This window comes from Ostrea edulis, chromosome 9 (genome assembly GCF_947568905.1).
Source record: "Ostrea edulis chromosome 9, xbOstEdul1.1, whole genome shotgun sequence".
In the NCBI taxonomy this organism is placed as follows: Eukaryota; Metazoa; Mollusca; class Bivalvia; order Ostreida; family Ostreidae; genus Ostrea; species Ostrea edulis.
In genome coordinates this window covers 70,441,291-70,468,734 of record NC_079172.1, presented here as the reverse complement: position 1 = coordinate 70,468,734, position 27,444 = coordinate 70,441,291, and the positions used below count along the sequence as shown (strand labels likewise).

At 35.6% G+C, this 27,444-nt stretch overlaps 3 protein-coding genes across 4 annotated transcripts in view; 1 reads left to right on the top strand and 2 right to left on the bottom strand.

The window, feature by feature from the left end:
- Positions 1 to 1,131: 1,131 nt before the first annotated feature.
- LOC130050419 (beta-arrestin-2-like) lies at positions 1,132 to 22,192 on the bottom strand. Its single transcript, XM_056150492.1, has 7 exons — positions 22,034 to 22,192; positions 9,158 to 9,242; positions 6,910 to 6,982; positions 4,293 to 4,439; positions 3,707 to 3,793; positions 3,158 to 3,298; positions 1,132 to 2,732 (listed from the first exon to the last, which is right to left on the bottom strand). Exons 1-7 carry the CDS (start codon positions 22,175 to 22,177, stop codon positions 2,639 to 2,641), a joined length of 771 nt encoding a protein of 256 aa, XP_056006467.1. The 5' UTR covers positions 22,178 to 22,192; the 3' UTR covers positions 1,132 to 2,638.
- LOC130046655 (uncharacterized) lies at positions 14,501 to 17,778 on the top strand. The gene is made up of 2 exons (XM_056150490.1): positions 14,501 to 14,644; positions 15,026 to 17,778. The coding sequence occupies exon 2, from the start codon at positions 15,136 to 15,138 to the stop codon at positions 16,390 to 16,392; it is 1,257 nt and encodes a 418-aa protein (XP_056006465.1). The 5' UTR covers positions 14,501 to 14,644; positions 15,026 to 15,135; the 3' UTR covers positions 16,393 to 17,778.
- Positions 22,193 to 22,870: 678 nt separating the features above from the next.
- LOC125660400 (beta-arrestin-1-like) overlaps positions 22,871 to 27,444 on the bottom strand; it is a 68,630-nt gene continuing 64,056 nt past the window's right edge. For both annotated transcript variants that reach the window (XM_048892216.2, XM_048892207.2), the window contains exons 10-13: positions 26,450 to 26,596; positions 25,863 to 25,949; positions 24,894 to 25,034; positions 22,871 to 24,468 (exon numbers count right to left, since the gene is read on the bottom strand). In XM_048892216.2, coding sequence (XP_048748173.1) covers positions 24,375 to 24,468; positions 24,894 to 25,034; positions 25,863 to 25,949; positions 26,450 to 26,596 — 469 coding nt within the window. In that variant the 3' untranslated portion in view covers positions 22,871 to 24,374. The remainder of the gene's footprint in view (positions 24,469 to 24,893; positions 25,035 to 25,862; positions 25,950 to 26,449; positions 26,597 to 27,444) is intronic.

Sequence of the window (27,444 nt, the reverse complement as noted above, 5' to 3'; positions counted from 1 at the left end):
ATGTGACCAACCTCTGGTCAGCTGAGTATATCACTTCATTATTCATAGAGGAGAGTAGTCCCTGAGACTTTGCACTGCACAGGGTTTGTGGTGAGAAATCCTTAAAAATACTGAAATTGTGAAATGCAACTCACCAAATTTTTCTGCAGAACTGCAAAAATGTTTACCTTTGTGACAATGATAAAGATTTTACCTTCCAAATCATGATACATTGCAATAGTGTAAATTCAAATTTGTTTACATCCTGGCCTCCAAGGCCTCAGTAAATCCACAATTCTAATTATAGGAACATACCTCAAAACAAAAATTTCCAAAGATTTCTAGGGAATCAAAAGTTGTAGAGGGAGATCCACACCCGTTCGAAACAGAGTGTAACAAGACTCTGATTAGAAACTTTGAAGGAAAGGCTAGCTCAGTATTTTTGCAATAACAATCCATAGCACCACTACAGTGAAACACGAGTCTGTACATCTTGTTTAACTTCAGCTCTCCTTTCACTTCGTCTCAAGCATCCACCTAAAATGTACTCATTTCCACTGCTTCTGCCTTTGGTATCTCTACAAACTGTATTGATAACCATTCCCACATGAATCCTGAGTGTGTTGGAGTTGTGAACAATATGTGCATGTAAATCTTAATAAATATTGTCATGTCTATTTTCACGGCTGGGAATTACATCTTATGGAGATATGCTACACTAGAGATTGATGTGGATGAAAGGTGGAGGAAATGTAAAACAATATTTAGAAATTGAAAAAACTTCCAAATTTACTTTATTTGGACAAAAAATGCAGTTTTAGTAGAAAGCAATCAGAATTTTTTTTTTTTTTTAAACCCTGCTGGACTCGAACCCGTGATATACTACAGTTCAGCAGTCGCCGTGCCAACCTAATGCGCTACTCAGCCAAGCAATGACTTTTGAAATGAATAGACAAATATTGCTCATACTGATATTTTCATCCATGTTAAAAAAGGAAGTCGACCATTATGACGATGTAGAGTACCTCCTTAACCATGCTTTATTTACTGCTAAAATTCTTCGGAGACGGATTCATAGTGTGTCATAATCCCGGCAAAAAGCAAAGGTCTGGTCACAGAGTCCTTACAGCACATACAACAAACCACTTCAGATTTATGCATTTCAAATATTTACTTAACAATACAAATGATTAAAATTTCAGGACTACTGAACAACAACAAAGCATATAGATATAGTTTTGTACATAATATGCATGGATAGGCCTTTACATGTTGGTGGACAACCTAGGAAGTTCTGCTCGCTCTGCCAATGCTGAATACTGCATTGTTTTAGTTTACTTAGGTTTGGGAAAAAAAAACTTCTATATTTACAGAGACACGAAACTGAAACATAGCTTTTTTTAATACAAAAAGTCACATGTAATTTTATATATATATAAAGCATAGTATCTTAAAAATCTGACAAAACGTACCCACACAAAGGTTTCACACAATGTTGTATATATGTGGTTTAAAATGTTTGCTAACTCTCTCTACATTGTCTATACACAGCTCTACACTAGTCCCGTATTGATGCTCGAGTATTTAAAATAAATCACCACCCTATCCCTGATCATATCCAGCAATGTTTCTACAGAATTTTATTTTAGATACAAGTATGTTCCAAGAAAAATGTAGAGATTCATAAGTAGTAAGAAAATTGTAAGCATTTAAAAGTATCCTCATAAACATCATATTAGTGCTTGTTTTGATAAAACAAAATTTCCTATCATGGACTTGTTTTAAAAAAAAATTTAATATATGAAAGAATTATTTATTTTTTTTTGGAAACTGTATCATTTAATTCCCTTACATAGAATATGACTATGTATCATATGGCATTGCTTTTAACTAATACAAAACTTCTGAGGGGGATTTACATTATATAAAAAAAGAAATGTTTTAAAACACAAATGATTTTATCAGTTTTGCATAATGCACATCTTCAATAAGTGCACATTCAGAAAATATATATATAACTATGCACTGTATATATAATTCTTTTCCTCTTTAAGCACAATGATTTTAAAAAATGAAAACAATACATAAAATGTAATTACAGAAAATGGATAGATTATGCCAATTTTCTAATTCTTTAAATATAAAAGCACTATGATTCTGTAATAAATATATAATACTAAGACATTCTCCGACTGACATTGAGTGTTCTAATGGTACAAATACCTGCCTATACACACAGAAAACGGAAGTGAAAAGCACCAGAGCAAGACGGCCTTGTATACCTGTTATAGCTGTAATATGTTCTCCAGACTTTCATCATTTGCTCACTAGGAATATTGTTTCCCGAAGTGACATACACTTTGTATAGTGTTACACAAGTATATCAAAGATTCTTCAGCAAAAAAAAAGATCAGGTTTTAATTACAATAAAAATATACATTGTATATAAACTTCACATTTTGTTACTATGACAACACCTAAAACACCCAATGTACTTTGCAGTATACTGTGTTTTTTTTAACACTGTGAGAATTCTGAGAAACTTTCCCTTTTTAATATCTTCATTTTAATCCTGAAAGGTTTAACACATTGGTAATGCGATACTTGCGATAAGATTCTTAAAGTTACTGATTTGTTATACAAAGGTTCAAAGGTCAACTCAAGCTTCTGTGTCATCTCCATCATGACCTTTTAATCTTAGTCTTGCAAAGTCTTCAAAAATGAAGTCATCATCTTTGTCAGGCTCCACTCCACTGAAATAAGGTGAATATTAATGATTCTGTGTATTTAGTAAGCATGAGAAAATAGTAAAAACTGACAAACCAAACCTTCTGAGGTAAAGTTTGAAATTCACAACTAGTGGTTTGTTATTGTTTTTTAAATAAAGTTATTGACAACAAAACATAAAATACTAATTCCTTTTGTATTCTAGTTGTTTTGAAGGTATTGAAAATGATAATTTTACACAATACCTAATTACATGTACATACAAATAGATGATGGCATACAAAATACTTTCAGTATTAAAAAAATCTAAGAAACACTTCACAAAATTTAAATTTTAATAGTTAGTTTCTCTTCTTGCCCAACAGAGAAAAAGATGCTTGCAAATTTCATATGTATTTCTCACAGGTGAAGAAAAGCTGGTTTACGGAATTTCTACAAATAAAACACATACTTGGTCTCTAACTGTGTGAGGTCGGTGTCCACTGGTACGTTATCTCCGTCTTTGGGGACCACACTGATAGGACGGGACGGGGGAGGGGATTCCACAGGTTTAGGGTGAGTCAAAGTAAAGGGTAACTCCACACACAGGTCCCTGAAATCACAAGGCAAAAATCAGACATATATCCAGAACTTCTCTCTGTACAAACACGGAACTCAGACAAATAGTCAAAGCTTCTCTCTGTACAAACACGGAACTCAGACAAATAGTCAAAGCTTCTCTCTGTATAAACACGGAACTCAGACAAATAGTCAAAGCTTTTCTCTGTACAAACACGGAACTCAGACAAATAGTCAAAGCTTCTCTCTGTATGATCAGGACTAAGAACAGATAAGACAATTCCTTGACTGGTAGAGTATAATCTGGATTAAGAACAGATAAGACAATTCCTTGACTGGTAGAGTATAAACTGGATTAAGAACAGATAAGACAATTCCTTGACTGGTAGAGTATAATCTGGATTAAGTATAATCTGGACTAAGAACAGATAAGTAAACTCACCCTGATCCAAACCCGAGGATAAGCCGTACTTTAACTTTATATGACACAACAATGCCTAAGTTCTCTTTTTGACTAGATTCTGTCATACTGAAAAAAAAAAACAACAAATATATCAACACAATGCTGCTTACGCCAAATACATTACACATGTATGCAACACAAAAAATGGAACTATGTTTCCTTGAATGTAATGTATTAGTATACCGCATAGTGGTTTTTGGGTGTGTGTTTTCCATGGGGTAATAAATTTGGCTTATCTTATAAGTTAGATAGCTTTCTGCCAAAATTTCACTTGCCAGATATGCACCCAATTGCAACTTCAGTATTTGCAAGAGAGATAACTCTTTCTTGTCTGCCAAATTTTATTCTGCTAAAATTATTAGCATACCAGCAAATCACCATTTTTTAGATTCACTAAAAAAAAACCAGCTATACGGTATATAATTTGTTACTTGTGTAATTTATTTCGGTAAAATAAATTGTGCAACTGGATCCAAGCAATTATAGATGATCACAAGAAAATTTCATATCAAATAGAAGTTCCTAACAAAACTGAGTACAGTGATATACTCGTCCCGTAACTTACATTGTGGAGCTCGCAAGATTCGTGTCCTCGTGCTTGAGTTTGCCGTCTAAAGCTAGACCCCTTTTGTCTCGATTATTGGACAACAATGGAGTCAAATAATATACTTTGCAAAACCCAATCTGACTAGGTTGAATAGGAAAGCTTTCCCTGAAAATGAAGAAAAAGCAAATGTTTATATCAAATGGTTAAAATTTACATTATTCGCCACCATTTTAATTTGGTGTCTGCTTCCTCTACATGTCAATCATTTAAGTGTAAAATTTTACGGAGATACAACTAGGCTTTAATCAACTGCTACAACAGCTATGGAATTGATTGATTGTATATTGTTTAACGTCCCGCTCGAGAATATTTCACTCGTATGGAGACGTCACCATTGCCGATGAAGGGCTGCGAAATTTGGGCTTTTAATTGGCGCTTACAGCCTTTGAGCAGGGAGGGATCTTTATTGTGCCACACCTGCTGTGACACGGGACCTAGGTTTTAGAAAAGGTCCTCAGTGTCCTTTGCTTGTCGTAAGTGGCCACTAAATGGGCGGTCCTTCGGATGAGACCGCAAAAACCGAGGTCCCGTGTCACAAGTGATATGGCACGATAAAGATACCTCCCTGCTCAATGGCCGTAAGCGCTGAGCATAGGCCTAAATTTTGCAGCCCTTCACCAGTACTGGTGCCGTCTCCATATGAGTGATATATTCTCGAGAGGGACGTAAAACAATAATCAATCAATCAATTTTTTTTCATTAGATGATGTTAATATAATTATGTATCTTTGTTTTTTACTTGCCTGTGCTTACATTAAATAAGAGCTACATTTCCGTGTCATGTATGTTTTGGGAACATTAACATTTACCCTTTGAACTTCAACAACATTTTGATGGCATGAAAAATTCCTTTGGCAGTTAAGAACATGGTTATAGATATGACATAGAAATTTTAACCAGACTTCATCTCCAATTTATCAACAAGCATTATACAGTGAGTACATGTATCAAAGTAACCATCCCCCTTTTTTATCATGATAAAAATATGCTGGTTGCAAAAGCTAAAAGCAGCTTAATTCCACTAGATGTGCAGATCGGATTTCTTGAAAAAAGTTTGAATTTTCTTTTATTTGAGTAAAATCTCAGACTTAAGTTTGAATTTTCTTTTATTTGAGTAAAATCTCAGACTTAAGTTTGAATTTTCTTTTATTTGAGTAAAATCTCAGACATAAGTTTGAATTTTCTTTTATATGAGTAAAATCTCAGACTTAAGTTTGAATTTTCTTTTATTTGAGTAAAATCTCAGACGTAAGTCCAAGTTTTGACTTAGATAAGTCCAAGTTTTGACTTCAGCTTGTTTTGAGAAATCCAAGCATAATGTACATTGTAAGAAATGATGTGTAATTGATTGAAAACAAATCCGAAGACGTGTTGCTTTTAGAATATTCCACTTGGCTGATTGATTTATAGCCACCCACTCTAAACTGCAGAGGTTATGGTAGCAATCTGTATTATATAACTCCAGAGCCAAATTTAAGGGAAAACCTTCACTTAAGATTTTCTGCATGCCTGTTTCCATTAATCAGGTGTTCAAATGCAATTATCAAGCAATTTTAAAGCAAATAAATTGAATAAGAATTTCGTATTCAATGACATCTGTGAATTGTTCTGTTTCATTGACACTTTGTTTTGGCTTTATATTTTCCCTTCAGTATTTGTTAGAATCAATAATGTTAATTCTTTTTTAACTGCAAGCAATCAATGAATGTAAACAAGATAGATTAATCAAAAAGCCATGTTTGTGACAATTGCATTGCAGTCTTCACTTTACAAACCTAAACAACACATGCAAAATCAGAATTTACATAAAAATCCCATTACTAATTCTCCGAGATAAATGTAGCAGTAAGGCTTGCTTGTTATTTTACGTCCCATATTCAAGAATTGTTTGTTCAGATAGAGATGTCACCAGCTGTAGGCGAAGTGCCACAAATTTAGACCCATGGATGGCACTCAAAGCTGTAGCAGTGAGGTTTCTTTACCTCTGTTTATAAGTTTTGAATGTTTTATTTGAGCAGTCAAAACTTGGGTAAAATCTCTGACATAAGTCCAACTTAAATTTATTTTGAGAAATCCAGGCCTGATGGCTACATGTGTAACATGGTTATATGTTCTTAGTGACAGTAAGGCTACATGTGTAACATGGTTATATGTACTCAGTGGCAGTAAGGCTACATGTGTAACATGGTTATATGTACTCAGTGACAGTAAGGCTACATGTGTAACATGGTTATATGTACTCAGTGGCAGTAAGGCTACATGTGTAACATGGTTATAACATGTGCCCAGTGGCAGTAAGGCTACATGTGAACCATGGATTATAAGGTGGCAGTAAGGCTACATGGGAAACATGGATTATAAGGTGGCAGTAAGGCTACATGTGTAACATGGTTTATAAGGTGGCAGTAAGGCTACATGTGAAACATGGATTATAATGTGTGCTCAGTGGCAGTAAGGCTACATTTGTAACATGGTTTATAATGTGTACTCAGTGGCAGTAAGGCTACAAGTTTAACATTGTTTATAAGGTGGCAGTAAGGCTACATGTGTAACAAGGTTTATAAGGTGTACTCACTCGCTGTCTATTTCCGCAACACTACATTTATACTGTGCAGTTGAAAACAAACAAATATCAGCAAACTGGCGAACTGTAAAATAAAACTCAAGACTATATATAAAGGTTCCATACAATTCTAAAGTCAGAAATCACTAGTATACACAATACAGCCTTCATCCATTGTCAATTCAGTGTAAATAGTACATTATACAGTCAGGCCTTCAAGCTGCCCTATATTTCCTACATTTTTATAAAATCCCTATCATTTAAGAAATGCTGTTTAATCCCTCCCTATACAGGGCTGGGACTGAATTCCTCAAAAATCAGAGAAAAACTGGTCAAAAAGGAAGATAAACACCTCATCCTACCTGGAAAAATATTTCTGTCATTTTAGATCAAACCCAGAGTGTTTCATTTTTTCGAAAATTGAGCTAATCAGAGGATTTCCTCTGAAAAGAGGAAAAATTACATGCCTGCCTACATTTTGGCATGAAATGGCCCTTTTCCCTATATTTGCTCAAAAAAATATAATTGATTGAGTCGAACATTTAAAATAATAGCATTTTTCTTTGTTCCTCTACTTTGAAAACAATCAAAAGTACTGTAAAATAAATTACATTGTACTTGTACCAATGGATAGCCTGTAAATAGAATATTTGTAAAAGACTCTCTTCTCTCTATCATTTCATATGCACACGAACCAGGTCTTGATGATTGATTGTAGATACAGGATGCCAAGAAAATTTTGAAGAGACTATAGCAGACATTTATAGTACACCAAGGTAATTTTGGAATATTAGGCAGTTGTCACAAATTTTCCCAATGAGGATTACCTGAGGGATGTTTACTTTGAAGTATATGCGCATTGCCTTATATGCATATCAGAGATAGTCCAATAGAAATTTCTGTTGTATTACAGACACTTGTGAATTCATTTCAGTATTTAATCATAATGAAATGATTTAATTGAATGGGAAAATAAATTTAGAGAAATACATGAAAACTAAATTAAAGTAACAGCAACTCGAGACTCTTAATACTATCAATCATGTTAATCGGACATCTTGAATAGTAAATGCCAGAGGTATTTTACAGGTGTGTAATTCCAAGGCTAAACAGAAATCCTGCGGGGGAAATGCAACACCAAGAAAAAGTATCTTTTCAGACATCTTCGTTACAAAAAGATGATGATGGGAATAAGTTTAGAACTCGATGCCAAAAGGAGTCTTAATCTCTTGCATTCTGTCTCACCCCCAACAAGACATTCTGTCTCACCCCTAACAAGACATTTCATTCTGTCTCACCCCTAACAAGACATTTCATTCTGTCTCACCCCTAACAAGACATTTCATTCTGTCTCACCCCCAACAAGACATTCTGTCTCACCCCCAACAAGACATTTTGTCTCACCCCTAACAAGACATTCTGTCTCACCCCTAACAAGACATTTCAAGCAGTGGATTTTCTCAAATTAGCAGTGAAAAACACAAATCAGCAGCCAGGTGTAGAACAGGGAATAAACGGTTCATATTAATCTGAAATATATCCTTGGCCAGAAGACTTGGGTTCATGGTCACAAAACACTGTCAGGTCATTATAAGCATGTAGCCTTTGTGCCTCTACTTTCACTTAATTACAAATACAGTTAAGACATGTACTTTCACTTCATTACAAATAAAACAGATTTTTTTTTCATTTTCATTATATAAGATACTAGAATCGAATCCCCACCCTGACACCAGAAGCCATAACCATGGGGCTATCAATCTTTAAATGATGCTACCTAAAGGTCAGTGCGTTCATTATTGCTATACGAAGGGTTTGCTCTTTAATGCCCAGTTCTCGAGATTTTCAAAGAAGTAATGCAATTTTCTATGTGAACCATAAAGCCCCACCCTAGCACTGTGACCCCATGGGTTGGGAGGGGCATGAATTTTACAGTTTTGGTAGAGATCTTTGCTCATTAAGACTTTACACAGTTTGTTTGCTTGATGTCCCTGAATTCAGATTTTAGTCCCTCTCCTTAGGGCCTAGGGGACTTCGCACAATTTTTGTCTCCATAGATACTACATTCCATCTTTGGTAAAAAAAAAAAAAATGGCCTTGAGAACACACAGCGCCAGACTTATCCAGACCGCATTGCGTCATGTGACTCATCAATAAATCATTTCATTCAACCAGAATCTTCACTTTAATTTGAAATCAATAATTGTGTTCCTATCTTCTAGATTATCTGAAGAAGTTTCCTGTTCCACATGGCACTCACCAGAAATCTTCACTTTTTTAACCGATTTACTCGTATTATTATCCACCAACACATTGACTGCTATACTTTCTCCATGGTAGTATTTCTGAAAATATAATTAATATTTCCTCTAATTATACAATACTATATGTAACTCCACATCATTTCTTAAGATCAAAAACATGTCTCCCTTTCCAAATGATGTCAAGGTCAAATGCACATTTCTGTTATTGCTGTTCATATGTGACTACCGTGTTCCAGATCTGTGTGGACCACACTGCCAGTAAATATTAACACTAACTGATGAGAATGTATCAAATATTAAAGGGACTGGTTCACGATTTCCCCCCAAATTTTGTTCTTCACTTTTAATAATCAAAATCTACTGTTTATAATGTTTTCAAAAAAAAATACTAATAAGGTTATAAATTGTCACAGAAGCTCATTTTAGAGTATTTACCATTTGTTTTGATACAAAGATTGCGGTGTACTATCGTTTACGAAGTTTTCAAAAGAAATGGATATTGATCCAAGTTTATTATATCTATCACATTTCAAGTATTCTTTAGGTAAAATATGTCATTTAAAATTCGTAAAATTTATGACTGTGTAAAATTAAGATGCTTTAAATTACAAAATTTACATTTCACTGGTTTGTTTGTTTACATAAAAAGACTCCTATCTTTGTTTACATCACACAGTTAAGGCTAAAATATTGCTCTTATCCTTGCATTCAGAAGGTCCAAAATTTGGTTGTCAACATTAATGGAGTTATATTTTTTATGTTTAACATCAAAAATGAAAAATATTTTTTTCAAAAAATGCATGTGAACCATTCCAGTTAACACCAGCTGATGAGAATGTACATAATACAGTACCATGCAGTGAGCACCACACATTTTGTACATTTTGTAACGTCATGGACGCAAAATATACACTGATAAAAAAAAATCACACCAGCTTCATAGCAGACTTAAAATGATATACCTTTTGCTCAAATTTCAGACATCCAAAACACACTCAAAAAAAAAAAAGTGCTAAAGCCGTACTTAAATCAATACTTCGATAATCATGAATAAACTGCGTATTTTGCATTTCTTTTGACATGATCATAGTGAGTAAATGAACTGGAACCATTATCAGATAAATGACTTTAATTGATTTATAGGAAGTGAAAAAAAAATGTTACCAATTGAAACAACTCATTTGCTTTTGATATAGACTTCTGCTTTTAATGAGAACATTTCCCTATTGTTCATCATCAGACATGAACAGGCCTACCTATGAACTCCAGATCACGAGAGACATGAACAGGCCTACCTATGAACTCCAGATCACGAGGCATTTTTAACTGCTGCAAACTACTGCAGTTTGGGGAGATTCCCAACAAGATTTACCTGGTAATAGTCTGACCGTGAATTAGATTCTTCTATAGTCTCCAACGACTCAAATTACACTGTAAATTGGAAGCTTTAATCTTCCTTATTGATTTCATTTCCTCCGAAAAATTACCCAGAACCTGATGAGGTGCTCTACAGAGACATCGGGAATTGTGAAACTTGATACACTGTATCTCCTAAGTTGGTCAAGAAAGGAAAGATGAGACGACAGTCCTGTTACCTGTGGACCTTTTCACAAAAATTTTTACTATTAAGATGAAAATTTTAAAACACTATAGATCTAATTCTAATTGTAATTCTTCACTCGTGTATTTCCTGAATCCTGGTAAATGAGTATATTATCTCTCCTTTTGTTAGAAATGAATCAACATGCCTAGTAAAACACCCAACATTTGCAAGAAATCGTTATTCTGTCACGATGAAGACTAACGAAGTTCATGAACATAACGAAAATTTTAAATTTATCGTGAGGAATGATCGTGTATAGTGTTGAAAAGTCATAGGTTTTTTGGCACGTTGTTTTTGGCTATATTTAGCTCCAAAACTTCATAGTTATTTCGGATTTCAAATATTTCGGTTAAGCATCACTGAAGAGACATTATTTGTCGAAATGCGCATCTGGTGCATCAAAATTGGTACCGTATAAGTTTTACATTATGACACCTGGTTCGAGGCCTCTGCTGGTGGACTGTTAGTCCCCGAGGGTCTCTACAGCCCAGTAGCTAAGTACTTCGTTACTAGCTTGAAAATACGGATGTATATTTAATTGCTGTTATAAAATTTAGAAATTGATTTCAAAATTAAGGATTATCTCCCTCATGCATAGCTCTTATTCTTGGACGAATTTGGCTCCACTTTTTTGGCACGCTGTTTTTGGCTATATTTAGCTCCAAAACTTCATAGTTATTTCAGATTTCAAACATTTCGGTTGAGCATCACTGAAGAGACATTATTTGTCGAAATGCGCATCTGGTGCATCAAAATTGGTACCGTATAAGTTTTACATTAACACCACTTCTAGCATATGTAGTCGCACAGTAAGTTTGAAGTTTCTCCTTCACAGCTGTTAACATTTTTGTGAGGAGCAAAGATAGGGGCTTGGTAGAGCATTTACTGGATCCAGCAATGTATCTTTATTTGTAAGGGTTTTTATGTAGTTTAGGAATCCAGTATAGGTACGGTAACTCATATTCATTCGACCCATTGACTGGAATATTAAATGTGTCTAAAACTGAAGCATGGTTTTGAAGAATTTTGTCTTTTGAAAGGGCAGTTGGAGTATAAGTATGATTACCAAAAGTGGAATTAATGCCAAGTTCGTTTTAAATACAGTTGTAATAATGAGCCTTACAGACAAAGACAATGTTGTTACTAGCTTTGTCAGCTGGAACCAAAACATATTCCTCATGTAACCTATCTAATTCCTTTATCACTTCTGGTTTACTAAACACGGAAGGATAGATGGTACGTACTTTTGTTTTCATGTGTCTAATGCGGGATTTTAATATCCCTCTTATGCTTTTAACTCATTCTGACAATGTATCAAGTTCTTCTTTTTCATATTTAGCCCATCGTTTGGCATAATCTTCGACAGAACTCATAATAGAGATGAAGTTCTGTCGCCAATTAAAAGACCGAGGTTCTCTGTATTTAGGACCTTTAAGAATAAGTGATTTGAGGTCCTCATTTTCAATTATATCAACATCACCAGTAATGACATGTCCAGCTGGACTGTAGTTGAAAGAAGATGAAGAACAAGAACATGTTGGTGGATTACGTATAAGATGGTCTATATCTAAGCACTGCAAAGTTTGTTTATAATTAAAAAGTTTGGATGCAATAGTAGAAGTATAGCTGTAGGAAATATAGGGTGTAGACTTGAACTTGAAATTAGTTGGAATACACGACTGAACCCTTTTATGACGAAGAATGTTGCTTATGTTGACGGCATTTATTCCTTTGTTTGTAAATTTGAGCTTAAGGAACTGACGGCATGATTTGGAAGGAATATCATCCATGGTCCGTGCTGGTTTATAGAGCCTGTGGTAGGCAACATCCATAATCATAGAGTTCAGTCTATATTCAGGTGTTGAAAAATCCAAGTATAGACTAGCCATAGCTTCTTCAAATAACGTGTGTAAAACCCCCAATGGGATAGAGTAAAGTTTTGTACGAATATGATGTGGACCCAATTGTCTGTTGACGTGAGGCAAAAGTTAATCAAACGTGACATCATTTATACTTGGTCTTTTATATGAATGTAAAACTTATACGGTACCAATTTTGATGCACCAGATGCGCATTGATGTCCGTGACTGCGTTTTCGTCTTTGGGTATTGGGAAAGAGTCCCATCACATTAACGTTATTTCCTTGTGGACTAGTCAAATTTCCCACATCATATACATTATCATTGCATCCAAATGGAAATGCAGTGCCTAGGGTCCTGATCCAGTGATCTTCTCGTTGTCTACGAAAAGGGGTGCTTAATGTAGGATTGTTTGTGTGATGGTAAATTTTTTCTAAAATCCTTACCCTCATGGACAAGATGGAGTGGTCCGGTGCATTAAAATGCTTGTAAAGAAGTCGGTTACCACCATTATTAATTTGAAATCTGTGCCCCGATATTCTTTTATTAAGTGAACCCTTGGTTTCTCCCACATAAATTAAGCCACACAGGTTACACTCAATGGCGTAGACAACGTTAGAAGATTTACAAGTCAGATTATCAAACGTTTTGGCACAGAAACTACGTCCTGTTAGATTACTACTAAATGAATTTTTAGTGATCAGTATATCACAAGTTTTGCAATTTTTTGCAGAACAATTTGAGGTTGAACACATGGGGTCTGAAAAGGAATTATCAAATATATCTCTTAAAAGAACATAACAGTCTTTAATTTGGGTATAAGAATTTTGGTTTCTGTACCAAAGTTGACAATCTGACGATTGTACATACGACAAATCTTTGATATCTCGAAGGATAATCCGAGGGACACCAACCGATCTGTAGGAGCCTGTGTCCCTTATAGACTCCACAGAGTGACACCTTTTTATACTGGGCGACGTGTCAGCCAGTATTGTTTCGTTATTGTGTATATTCATGAAGGAACATATATCGAGCGACAAGTATCCTCGGGGACAGACTGTCCACCAGCAGAGATACAAACTCGATGGTTAAATGCAAGGTGAAGATAACGAACAGTGATCAATCTCATAACTCCTACAAGCAATACAAAATAGATAGTTGGGCAAACACGGACCCCTGGACACACCAGAGTTGGGATCAGGTGCCTAGGAGGAGTAAGCATCCCTTGTTGACCGGTCACACCCGCCGTGAACCCCATATCCTGATCAGGTAAACGGAGTTATCTGTAGTCAAAATCAGTGTGCCAAGAACGGCTTAACAATCGGTATGAAACACGTCAGACAGCATTTGACCCAATGCGAGGTTGTATTGACGAGCTAGATCGTTATAACGACCATAGAATTTGCGAAATGCTGACTTCAATCGAGATTGTTGAAATCCCTGTACCATATTTATATTTGCCCCCCCCCCCCCCCCCCCCCACATGAATCTATAAAAAGCATTGCCGTTAAACGGATTTTTTTTAACGAATTACATTTTTGTCTGATCTGAGGTTATAAAGAGAATCATGGTGAACAATGCCTCAATTGTCACAATCAAAATTTAGCATGTTTTCTGACACATAGTAGAGTAATTTAACAATACAATCATTAAATCAACCAACACTAACAGAAGGTATAGTCATTTATCATGGTGCACTTTAATTTCATAGCTGAACAAGTGAAAAGAATTCAGGCAAACTTATCTCTAAATAAATACAATTACAGAGAATGACTACTGTCCTAGTGTCAAGTGTCTCCACATATACACGGCTGTTTCTATTGATCCGAGTCCTAAGGTTACATCATCTGTTACAGCAGTGGTTACCTGCATTAATTGTCTGCAGCCGTCAGTCAGCGGAGAGGAGCGTATGTTTCAGCCGTCAGTCATGTGTATATATACATTATCTTATTAAAGCCTTGTGTATGTTGACAATTAGAAGATATAAATATGCACAGGACAAACGTTGTAAATATCCACAGGTAAAGTAAATAGTTTTCTCTTCCTATAGTGTGTAAAACATGGCTCTATATACAACAATTGATAAACGCCCAGTGTTGTATCAAAGTAGCAAATGTTTTAGTTTTCACTTCGATAGATTGAAGAAAAATCTTATTTTCACTTCATCAATCAAATGGAATTCCCATTATGTAATTCGGAATTTACTTGTTTTTGTCTTGTAATTATATAAACAGCAGGGGTTGAAATACATGTAGCTATATAATGGATTTTTTCGACAAATTGTATCATTGTCTAGGGGTCCGTGTTTGCCCTTCTCTTATTTTTGTATTCTTTATAACAGTAGTGAGATTCATCACAGATCGTTATCTCCACCTTTTAATTATTGAATTTTCTACTTTCAGGTTTTACCGATCACGTGATTCAGAGTAGCCGATTCCATAAAACAGACAAGCTTGCTTGATAATAACATGATACTTCTCTACCGTGCACGCGATCAGTGAAACCTTTGATCATGTCGGCAAGACTTTCCAGGACCTGTAAACCCTTGCTTCCGGAGAGAGAAGATATCGATACACTACTGGTACTTCTAGAATCCGAAGACACGCCGAGAATAAAACACGCCTTGCAGACAGTGGGATGTCTGAAGTCAGCTGTTGAGGAGGACTCGCCAAAGGAAATACTGAAGATAATTGTCTGTAGAGATAAAACATTTACCTGCTTTTATGAACTTTATCATCGTTTTGGGGAACATGGCTTCAACGACATCGCAGCACAATTTCTTCGTTATTTTGAGATAACATCTGGAAAATCCGGGGCAATATCTATAGTCCGCAGATCGACTCCAGATGACAGAGCACGTGCCCTGGATAATATATACAGGTGGCAAGGAATGTTTCATGATGGTCAATTTCATGATCCTCTACAAGTTTGCAGGGCACTATCTGCAAACATGAAAATGAAATGGAAGAACGAATCAAATGGGAAAAGAAAGTTGCTTTACGCAGACAACTGTGAATATTTGCAGATTTTAGAATTAGACACTATCATCCACATGTACGATAAATCAAAATTCGATGAAGAACTATTCCAAAGAATCCATTCATTTTCGAATCAAACATCTAGTGCGCCTACGTTTGACGCCTTGTGTTGTGTTAGAAGATCTCTAACTCGTGCATATGCTGGGGACTTTGCTGCAGCTGAAGATTTGGCAAACTATGCAAAGTTCCTCGCGGAATTCGGCAGTGCCCCCGTGGAATATGCCAATGTTCTATACTACATTATCTTGTGTAAGTTGTGTCGTATTCAGCATTCTCCGACAACCAAATTGAAAGAATCCCTGCTGAAAGACGGAGAACGAGCATTGAGTATGTTGATCTCGGACCCATCAGATGAGAAGAATTTGGTGACAAAGAGAGTGATTTTGTTGAGGATGGCGTTTTGTTTGCTCGGAATTGGTTTGAATGGGGATGTGTCTCCGAACTATCAGGTCAGTCAAAGTGACCTAGAAAAGGCAGAAACGTTCTTAGCTGAAATCGAGATGACAGGCGTAGTGGCTCGTCGAAAAATGTTTCATTACAGAAGTCAGTCCAGGGTTTACGAATTACGAGGTTATCTGTGGATGGCGCTGAAGACCATTTCGCAGGCTTATTCCATCGCAAAAAACGGCCATTTCGAAGAAGCTGGTGTCATTGACAGATACTTATTTTCTCTGTTGAAAAGGTTGAACCAGTGTGAAGATAAAATTACTACGCGTCGACATTCCGTCTGACTTCATGTTTAACAGCTGTTTAATTCTTTCCAAGTTGTTGCTTTGTTGGTATGCTATTTATACTATCACACACAATGCACATCCGATAAATCAAACAATATTCTAGACAAATGTACATCACCGGCTGTTTTGTCTTTGTGGTGACTAGTTATGCGCATTGTTAACTAGATTTACCGGCCTGACAAATACTTATTACGTAATGTTCCAAACTGAACACAGATAAAGGGTAAATCTTTGAATCAAAATACAGACAGCAGCCGTTGTTTCACAGAAAACAACGGTGAATTTGAAAAGACCGTGTATTCTTTTTCAATGCCCACTCAATCGGGTTGCGATTTCAGATGCATGTTACAAACAATGCGCTAACACAGGAATTGTGATAATATTTATTGCAGTATTTGAATAGCAGTATATTTTTGTCGGGGTGAGGGGTGGGTTTCGGGTATATCGCGATCGGTAAACAGAATCTGTTAACTCCTATTTATTTTCGTACTGAATACGATTATATGCTTTATTTTATTCATTATTTGAATATTCATTGTATACATTTTTCAATACATGTCATATAAATATGGTTACTGTATCGATTTATACATATATATGTAATCATCCATATTTACCTCTTTTGTTCTATAACCAAACTTAACATTCAAGGCTAGATGAAATGCTTAATTTGTTGGGTTTTTTTTTTTTTAATTATTATTTATTTATTTGCCATTGTTTATTTCATTTTAAGTATCAATTATTTCCTTGTATATAAACATTTTTCATAAATTCTAAAAGGTAGATATATTTGTATGAATGAAAGGTGAATATAACGGACAGTGATCAATCTCATAACTCCTATAAGCAATACAAAATGGGCTAACACGGACCCCTGGACACCCCAGAGTTGGGATCAGGTGCCTAGGAGGAGTAAGCATCCCCTGTCGACCGGTCACACGTGCCGTGAGCCCTATATCTTGATCAGGTAAACGGAGTTATCCGTAGTCAAAATCAGTGTCCCAAGAAGGGCCTAACAATCGGTATGAAACACGTCAGACAGCATTTGACCTAATGATAAGTTGTATTGACGAACTAGATTGTTATAACGATCATAGAATTTGCGAAATGCTGACTTCAATCGAGACTGTTGAAACTCCTGTACCATCAACTTCTTTGTCAGTAGCTTGTCTCGATTTAAAAACTGACCATACGCAGAACAAGCTCTTGCGTATGGAATCAGTTGAGAGACAAACACCATAAGAAGGTGATCATGGAATATTGCTACATAAATATGGGAAGTTGACGATGGAGAAGCTGAAATCATCCCGTTTGTCATACAGTTGAGCTGTCAGTTTCCCGTTAATGTCTACTTTCAATAAAATATCTAAGTATAAAGCAGAAGGGGACGACTCTGTGTTGTCTTTTATTTCGACCTCACAGGGAGACATGTATATCGAATCGACATATGAATGAAAGTTATTATTGTTAATAGACAAAACGTCGTCGATATATCCAAATGTCGCATTGAAGGCCACAGTCACAGATTTTTTCTTCTCATGTAGAAGTTTTTTAATAAATTATGTTTCGTAAGAATATAAAGTCACGTCAGGTAACAAAGGAGCACAATTCGTGCCCATGGGAATATCACATAGTGCAATGAGCTTGCATTATGGAAAGGACAACCAGAAAATATTTTGAAAACTGAGATTATAACAGCATCAAAATTCGTTGCAAGCGGACAGCGATATTTTATGATTTGCAGAGGTAACCATTATACGCCTTACTATCACAAGCAAGATCTGTCACAGTATAGAAGCCTAGGGCATGCTTTTATTACGAGTAACATTTAATGCTCTAGTTCGAAACTGCCAATGTCCTGTCTACCTTCTTGAACAGGTTCATCTCTGTCAGAGGTGCTTTACTGACTGAAGCAAAACGAACACGAGAGAAAACATCAAAGTCCTTTAAAAATTCAAGCATGCATCTCTACTGGACTAGTCAGTAACACAACTCGACCATGTATACGAGGTGGTCGTTATAATAATCTAGTTTGCCAATACAACCTATCATTGGGTCAAATGCTGTTTGACGCATTTCATACCGGTTGTTAGGCCGTTCTTGGCACGCTGATTTCGACTACAGATTACTCCATTTACCTAATCCAAGTCAGGGCTCACAGTGGGATGCTTACTCCTCCTACGCACCTGATCCTACCTCTGGAATGTCCAGGGGTCCATGTTTGTCTGATCCCACCTCTGGTATGTCCAGGGGTCCGTGTTTGTCTGATCCCACCTCTGGAATGTCCAGGGGTCCGTGTTTGTCTGATCCCACCTCTGGTATATCCAGGGGTCCGTGTTTGTCTGATCCCACCTCTGGAATGTCCAGGGGTCCGTGTTTGTCTGATCCCACCTCTGGAATGTCCAGGGGTCCGTGTTTGTCTGATCCCACCTCTGGTATGTCCAGGGGTCCGTGTTTCTCTGATCCTACCTCTGGTGTGTCCAGGGCTCCGTGTTTGTCCAACTCCTTAATTTGTATTCCCTGTGGGAGTTATGGGATTGATCACTGTTCCTTATCTTCACCTTTCATTGAACATTGCTTAAAGGACACATGACACAAAAAATTATTTATCTGCAATCATTGTCTTTATAATCCTTAAGTCAGATTCTCACACTGAATCTGTTAAACACGCATCCGTTTCACAGCTAAAGCTGTAACACTGTACTGATAAGCAGCATGACCTCAATATGCATATTCTAAACCCCAGAGATCGGAAACAGTCGGGGTGACGTCAGAGATGAGCTACAGCACAGAGATGCTATATGCTTCTACAGAAGAGATACTATAAATCTTTCTTATCACTGATCAAAGACAAACAGTTTCCCTAATTACCAGTAATGGGTTAAATGCTATCATAAACAAAGAACATGCACACTCATATTTCTTTGTATCTAAAGAGTTACACTGTAGTCATATAGTTTGTAAGGATGCCGTATTGTGCTGTTTATAATTGTTCAACCTCTTCAAAAGTGGACAAAAATGTGTCATTTTTTCGCTTCCCCAAAGATGCAGGTCTTCAAAAAGCATGGGTACATTACTGTCGTAGAAGAGACCTTACATTAACCAAATACAGTAAAATATGTGAGAAACACTTTACGCCAGATCAGTATTCTCGTTACCCACCCCGGTTAGCTGAATTAGGTTATGATAATGCTCATGCTCAGTTAAAAGATGATGCTGTACCCGATGCTGAGTGGCCTACCCAAGGTGAATGTTCAACTTAATCAAATACTGAGAGAAAAAACCCATCTGGGTATGGTGCATATAGAAAGCGACAAAAACTTCAGGTAAAAAAAAAACTAATTTTTTTTTACAATATGATTACATATGTGCTGCAAGTTAACTGCTTTTTACTATTCGTATTTTGTATCAGGATTCAAATTTAAATTTGGGGAGGGGGTACAATTTGCTAGAGAAAATTGTTACCAAAAGAAAACAAAGATCATTTTTTATAATCCCTGTCATATGGGTAAACGGGAAAAAAGTCACAGGGAAAAAAAGTCACAATCTGGGTAGGAAAAAAAGTCACTGGAAAGTAAGTCACAGGAAAAAAAGTCACAATATGTATAAAGAGTGTCTATGACCACACCTAGCAAAAAAAGTCACAATTTCTTTTGTTCAAAATTTTTGATTGCTTTTGCCTATACTAAGGAAAAAAAGTCACAATATTTATAAAGAGTGACTTTGACCATACGTAGAAAAAATAAAGCACCGATGAATAGTTAACATTTGCTAAAAAAAAAAAACAAACATATTTTTTCCTTCATCCTATGTATGGCTTCAAAGATTGTAAACTGATGCCATTTTGTCTACTTATACAGGGAATACACTGTCTAGAAAAGGGGAAAGGTGCCTTGTGAAGCCACTAATTAATCTCAACAGTCCCTTCAACAACTGTTGTAAATACTTAAAAGTTAATTTTTATTGGGGTTATTTGTTTGTTGCAAACGATTAAAAAAAACCATGGAATCTTCTAACTTTGAATCAAATTTAAGTAAAACTTTTCTCCTTATATAATAATTGACTTTTTTCTATATATATATTTTTCTTTCAAAATATATATACTGTGACTTTCTCCCCCTTTCTTTGTATATGTGACCCTTTTCTATCAAAATATATACTATGAATTTTCCCCTATACATATAATATAATATATATTGTGACTTTTTTTCATACATCTATGTGATTTTTATACAAAATATATATTGTGACTGTTTTTCCTGTGACTTATTTTCCTGTGATTTTTCATCCGTGACTTTTTTCCCGTGACTTTTTTTCCTACATTCGTTTTATGGTAGATTTCTTACATTATTTATATGTGACATACATTTTTATAGATAAGGGGTTCAGAATGCCATGATGTCAATTCATTAGACATATACGGAATTTTTGTTGATTTTTTTTTCAATATATACATGATATACATACTGGTACATATTTATATATGTTTAGCAATTTAGAGCTTGGGGGGAAGGAGGATCAACAACCTAAATCTGCTGCAAATGTGAATATCAAAATTTAAGTTTATTACATGATTTCCAATAATATTTTACTGCAATTGAATTTTGTTATTTCTTAAATAAATCAGAGTTCTGATAAGTCTTCAGCCATTGTATTGAATACGTTACGGTGAGAATTTCCAAGAAGCTCACCTCTGACGTATATAACACACACGTGACTCTTATCTCATTAACTGTCGGCACTGCTCGGAGAACTGCTTCGGCTGGTGTTTACAGATTACTATTTCCAGCTGTGCCTTGTTATCAGATGCTTGTTTAACAGATTCAGTGTGAGAATCTGACTTAAGGATTACAAAGACAATGATTACAGACAAATATTTTTTTGTGTCATGTGTCCTTTAACGATGGGGTGGGTTCACGATGTATGCCATATGATCTCCTGTTAACGTTTAACTCTATAACAAATATCTACATGTCCAGAAAGTCTTATTAAAAGGTCAATATTATATGGGTTGTAGAGAAACGGTCAGGTGAACTAGATAGAAAACCTTCCATACAAGGAGTCGTTCTCAACTTTCCACTAATGTCTTTCCAGAGATCACAGCAGGGATTTGAAGTTTTACAAAGGTCTTTAGGGATATATATCTAATTATCGACAGGGGATCATTACTCCTCCTAAACACCTGATCACACCTCTGGTATGTCCAAGGGTCCGTGTTTATCCAACTCTTAATTACCGGGTATGTATTCGTTAAAGGAGTTACGAGGTTGATCACTATTCGTTATCTTCACCTTTTCATATCGATGTGTTGTGAAGTATGGGATACCGATTCAGTGTTAATGCTATCTGACCAACCTCTGGTCAGCTGAGTATATCACTTCATTATTCATAGAGGAGAGTAGTCCCCGAGACTTTGCACTGCACAGGGTTTGTGGTGAGAAATCCTTAAAAATACTGAAATTGTGAAATGCAACTCACCAAATTTTTCTGCAGAACTGCAAAAATGTTTACCTTTGTGACAATGATAAAGATTTTACCTTCCAAATCATGATACATTGCAATAGTGTAAATTCAAATTTGTTTACATCCTGGCCTCCAAGGCCTCAGTAAATCCACAATTCTAATTATAGGAACATACCTCAAAACAAAAATTTCCAAAGATTTCTAGGGAATCAAAAGTTGTAGAGGGAGATCCACACCCGTTCGAAACAGAGTGTAACAAAACTCTGATTAGAAACTTTGAAGGAAAGGCTAGCTCAGTATTTTTGCAATAACAATCCATAGCACCACTACAGTGAAACACGAGTCTGTACATCTTGTTTAACTTCAGCTCTCCTTTCACTTCGTCTCAAGCATCCACCTAAAATGTACTCATTTCCACTGCTTCTGCCTTTGGTATCTCTACAAACTGTATTGATAACCATTCCCACATGAATCCTGAGTGTGTTGGAGTTGTGAACAATATGTGCATGTAAATCTTAATAAATATTGTCATGTCTATTTTCACGGCTGGGAATTACATCTTATGGAGATATGCTACACTAGAGATTGATGTGGATGAAAGGTGGAGGAAATGTAAAACAATATTTAGAAATTGAAAAAACTTCTAAATTTACTTTATTTGGACAAAAAATGCAGTTTTAGTAGAAAGCAATCAGAATTTTTTTTTTTTTTAAAACCCTGGTGGACTCGAACCCGTGATATACTACAGTTCAGCAGTCGCCGTGCCAACCTACTGCGCTACTCAGCCAAGCAATGACTTTTGAAATGAATAGACAAATATTGCTCATACTGATATTTTCATCCATGTTAAAAAAGGAAGTCGACCATTATGACGATGTAGAGTACCTCCTTAACCATGCTTTATTTACTGCTAAAATTCTTCGGAGACAGATTCATAGTGTGTCATAATCCCGGCAAAAAGCAAAGGTCTGGTCACAGAGTCCTTACAGCACATACAACAAACCACTTCAGATTTATGCATTTCAAATATTTACTTAACAATACAAATGATTAAAATTTCAGGACTACTGAACAACAACAAAGCATATAGATATAGTTTTGTACATAATATGCATGGATAGGCCTTTACATGTTGGTGAACAACCTAGGAAGTTCTGCTCGCTCTGCCAATGCTGAATACTGCATTGTTTTAGTTTACTTAGGTTTGGGGAAAAAAAACTTCTATATTTACAGAGACACGAAACTGAAACATAGCTTTTTTTAATACAAAAAGTCACATGTAATTTTATATATATATAAAGCATAGTATCTTAAAAATCTGACAAAACGTACCCACACAAAGGTTTCACACAATGTTGTATATATGTGGTTTAAAATGTTTGCTAACTCTCTCTACATTGTCTATACACAGCTCTACACTAGTCCCGTATTGATGCTCGAGTATTTAAAATAAATCACCACCCTATCCCTGATCATATCCAGCAATGTTTCTACAGAATTTTATTTTAGATACAAGTATGTTCCAAGAAAAATGTAGAGATTCATAAGTAGTAAGAAAATTGTAAGCATTTAAAAGTATCCTCATAAACATCATATTAGTGCTTGTTTTGATAAAACAAAATTTCCTATCATGGACTTGTTTTAAAAAAAAATTTAATATATGAAAGAATTTTTTTTTTTTTGGAAACTGTATCATTTAATTCCCTTACATAGAATATGACTATGTATCATATGGCATTGCTTTTAACTAATACAAAACTTCCGAGGGGGATTTACATTATATAAAAAAAGAAATGTTTTAAAACACAAATGATTTTATCAGTTTTGCATAATGCACATCTTCAATAAGTGCACATTCAGAAAATATATATATAACTATGCACTGTATATATAATTCTTTTCCTCTTTAAGCACAATGATTTTAAAAAATGAAAACAATACATAAAATGTAATTACAGAAAATGGATAGATTATGCCAATTTTCTAATTCTTTAAATATAAAAGCACTATGATTCTGTAATAAATATATAATACTAAGACATTCTCCGACTGACATTGAGTGTTCTAATGGTACAAATACCTGCCTATACACACAGAAAACGGAAGTGAAAAGCACCAGAGCAAGACGGCCTTGTATACCTGTTATAGCTGTAATATGTTCTCCAGACTTTCATCATTTGCTCACTAGGAATATTGTTTCCCGAAGTGACATACACTTTGTATAGTGTTACACAAGTATATCAAAGATTCTTCAGCAAAAAAAAAGATCAGGTTTTAATTACAATAAAAATATACATTGTATATAAACTTCACGTTTTGTTACTATGACAACACCTAAAACACCCAATGTACTTTGCAGTATACTGTGTTTTTTTTAACACTGTGAGAATTCTGAGAAACTTTCCCTTTTTAATATCTTCATTTTAATCCTGAAAGGTTTAACACATTGGTAATGCGATACTTGCGATAAGATTCTTAAAGTTACTGATTTGTTACACAAAGGTTCAAAGGTCAACTCAAGCTTCTGTGTCATCTCCATCATGACCTTTTAATCTTAGTCTTGCAAAGTCTTCAAAAATGAAGTCATCATCTTTGTCAGGCTCCACTCCACTGAAATAAGGTGAATATTAATGATTCTGTGTATTTAGTAAGCATGAGAAAATAGTAAAAACTGACAAACCAAACCTTCTGAGGTAAAGTTTGAAATTCACAACTAGTGGTTTGTTATTGTTTTTTAAATAAAGTTATTGACAACAAAACATAAAATACTAATTCCTTTTGTATTCTAGTTGTTTTGAAGGTATTGCAAATGATAATTTTACACAATACCTAATTACATGTACATACAAATAGATGATGGCATACAAAATACTTTCAGTATTAAAAAAATCTAAGAAACACTTCACAAAATTTAAATTTTAATAGTTAGTTTCTCTTCTTGCCCAACAGAGAAAAAGATGCTTGCAAATTTCATATGTATTTCTCACAGGTGAAGAAAAGCTGGTTTACGGAATTTCTACAAATAAAACACATACTTGGTCTCTAATTGTATGAGGTCGGTGTCCACTGGTACGTTATCTCCGTCTTTGGGGACCACACTGATAGGACGGGACGGGGGAGGGGATTCCACAGGTTTAGGGTGAGTCAAAGTAAAGGGTAACTCCACACACAGGTCCCTGAAATCACAAGGCAAAAATCAGACATATATCCAGAACTTCTCTCTGTACAAACACGGAACTCAGACAAATAGACAAAGCTTCTCTCTGTACAAACACGGAACTCAGACAAATAGACAAAGCTTCTCTCTGTACAAACACGGAACTCAGACAAATAGACAAAGCTTCTCTCTGTACAAACACAGAACTCAGACAAATAGTCAAAGCTTCTCTCTGTACAAACACGGAACTCAGACAAATAGTCAAAGCTTCTCTCTGTACAAACACGGAACTCAGACAAATAGTCAAAGCTTCTCTCTGTATAAACAGGGAACTCAGACAAATAGTCAAAGCTTCTCTCTGTACAAACATGGAACTCAGACAAATAGTCAAAGCTTTTCTCTGTACAAACACGGAACTCAGACAAATAGTCAAAGCTTCTCTCTGTACAAACACGGAACTCAGACAAATAGTCAAAGCTTCTCTCTGTATAAACAGGGAACTCAGACAAATAGTCAAAGCTTCTCTCTGTACAAACATGGAACTCAGACAAATAGTCAAAGCTTTTCTCTGTACAAACACGGAACTCAGACAAATAGTCAAAGCTTCTCTCTGTACAAACACGGAACTCAGACAAATAGTCAAAGCTTCTCTCTGTATGATCAGGACTAAGAACAGATAAGACAATTCCTTGACTGGAAGAGTATAATCTGGATTAAGAACAGATAAGACAATTCCTTGACTGGTAGAGTATAAACTGGATTAAGAACAGATAAGACAATTCCTTGACTGGTAGAGTATAATCTGGATTAAGTATAATCTGGACTAAGAACAGATAAGTAAACTCACCCTGATCCAAACCCGAGGATAAGCCGTACTTTAACTTTATATGACACAACAATGCCTAAGTTCTCTTTTTGACTAGATTCTGTCATACTGAAAAAAAAAACAACAAACAAATATATCAACACAATGCTGCTTACGCCAAATACATTAAACATGTATGCAACACAAAAAATGGAACTATGTTTCCTTGAATGTAATGTATTAGTATACCGCATAGTGGTTTTTGGGTGTGTGTTTTCCGTGGGGTAATAAATTTGGCTTATCTTATAAGTTAGATAGCTTTCTGCCAAAATTTCACTTGCCAGATATGCACCCAATTGCAACTTCAGTATTTGCAAGAGAGATAACTCTTTCTTGTCTGCCAAATTTTATTCCGCTAAAATTATTAGCATACCAGCAAATCACCATTTTTAAGATCCACTAAAAAACCCAGCCATGTGGAATATAATTTGTTACTTGTATAATTTATTTCGGTAAATTAAATTGTGCAACTGGATCCAAGCAATTATAGATGATCACAAGAAAATTTCATATCAAATAGAAGTTCCTAACAAAACTGAATACAATGATATACTCGTCCCGTAACTTACATTGTGGAGCTCGCAAGATTCGTGTCCTCGTGCTTGAGTTTGCCGTCTAAAGCTAGACCCCTTTTGTCTCGATTATTGGACAACAATGGAGTCAAATAATATACTTTGCAAAACCCAATCTGACTAGGTTGAATAGGAAAGCTTTCCCTGAAAATGAAGAAAAAGCAAATGTTTATATCAAATGGTTAAAATTTACATTATTCGCCACCATTTTAATTTGGTGTCTGCTTCCTCTACATGTCAATCATTTAAGTGTAAAATTTTACGGAGATACAACTAGGCTTTAATCAACTGCTACAACACCTATGGAATTGATTGATTGTATATTGTTTAACGTCCCGCTCGAGAATATTTCACTCGTATGGAGACGTCACCATTGCCGATGAAGGGCTGCGAAATTTGGGCCTTTACTTGGCGCTTACAGCCTTTAAGCAGGGAGGGATCTTTATTGTGCCACACCTGCTGTGACACGGGACCTAGGTTTTAGAAAAGGTCCTCAGTATCCTTTGCTTGTCGTAAGTGGCCACTAAATGGGCGGTCCTTCGGATGAGACCGCAAAAACCGAGGTCCCGTGTCACAAGTGATATGGCACGATAAAGATACCTCCCTGCTCAATGGCTGTAAGCGATGAGCATAGGCCTAAATTTTGCAGCCCTTCACCAGCACTGGTGCCGTCTCCATATGAGTGATATATTCTCGAGAGGGACGTAAAACAATAATCAATCAATCAATCTTTTTTCATTAGATGATGTTAATATAATTATGTATCTCTGTTTTTTACTTGCCTGTGGTTACATTAAATAAGAGCTACATTTCCGTGTCATGTATGTTTTGGGAACATGAACATTTACCCTTTGAACTTCAACAACATTTTAATGGCATGAAAAATTTCTTTGGCAGTTAAGAACATGGTTATAGATATGACATAGAAATTTTAACCAGACTTCATCTCCAATTTATAAACAAGCATTATACAGCGAGTACATGTATCAAAG

Bases quoted from the DNA above. Each gene is read 5' to 3' on its own strand.
- LOC130046655 (XM_056150490.1), top strand. From the start codon at position 15,136: ATGTCGGCAAGACTTTCCAGGACCTGTAAACCCTTGCTTCCGGAGAGA.
- LOC130050419 (XM_056150492.1), bottom strand. From the start codon at position 22,177: ATGGATTGTTATTGCAAAAATACTGAGCTAGCCTTTCCTTCAAAGTTT. The intron at 9,243-22,033 runs GTATGTTCCTAT...TTATATTTTCAG, and splicing joins TTGGAAATTTTTGTTTTGAG to AAATACTACCATGGAGAAAG. The intron at 4,440-6,909 runs GTGAGTACACCT...CTTCATTTTCAG, and splicing joins GTTGCGGAAATAGACAGCGA to GGAAAGCTTTCCTATTCAAC.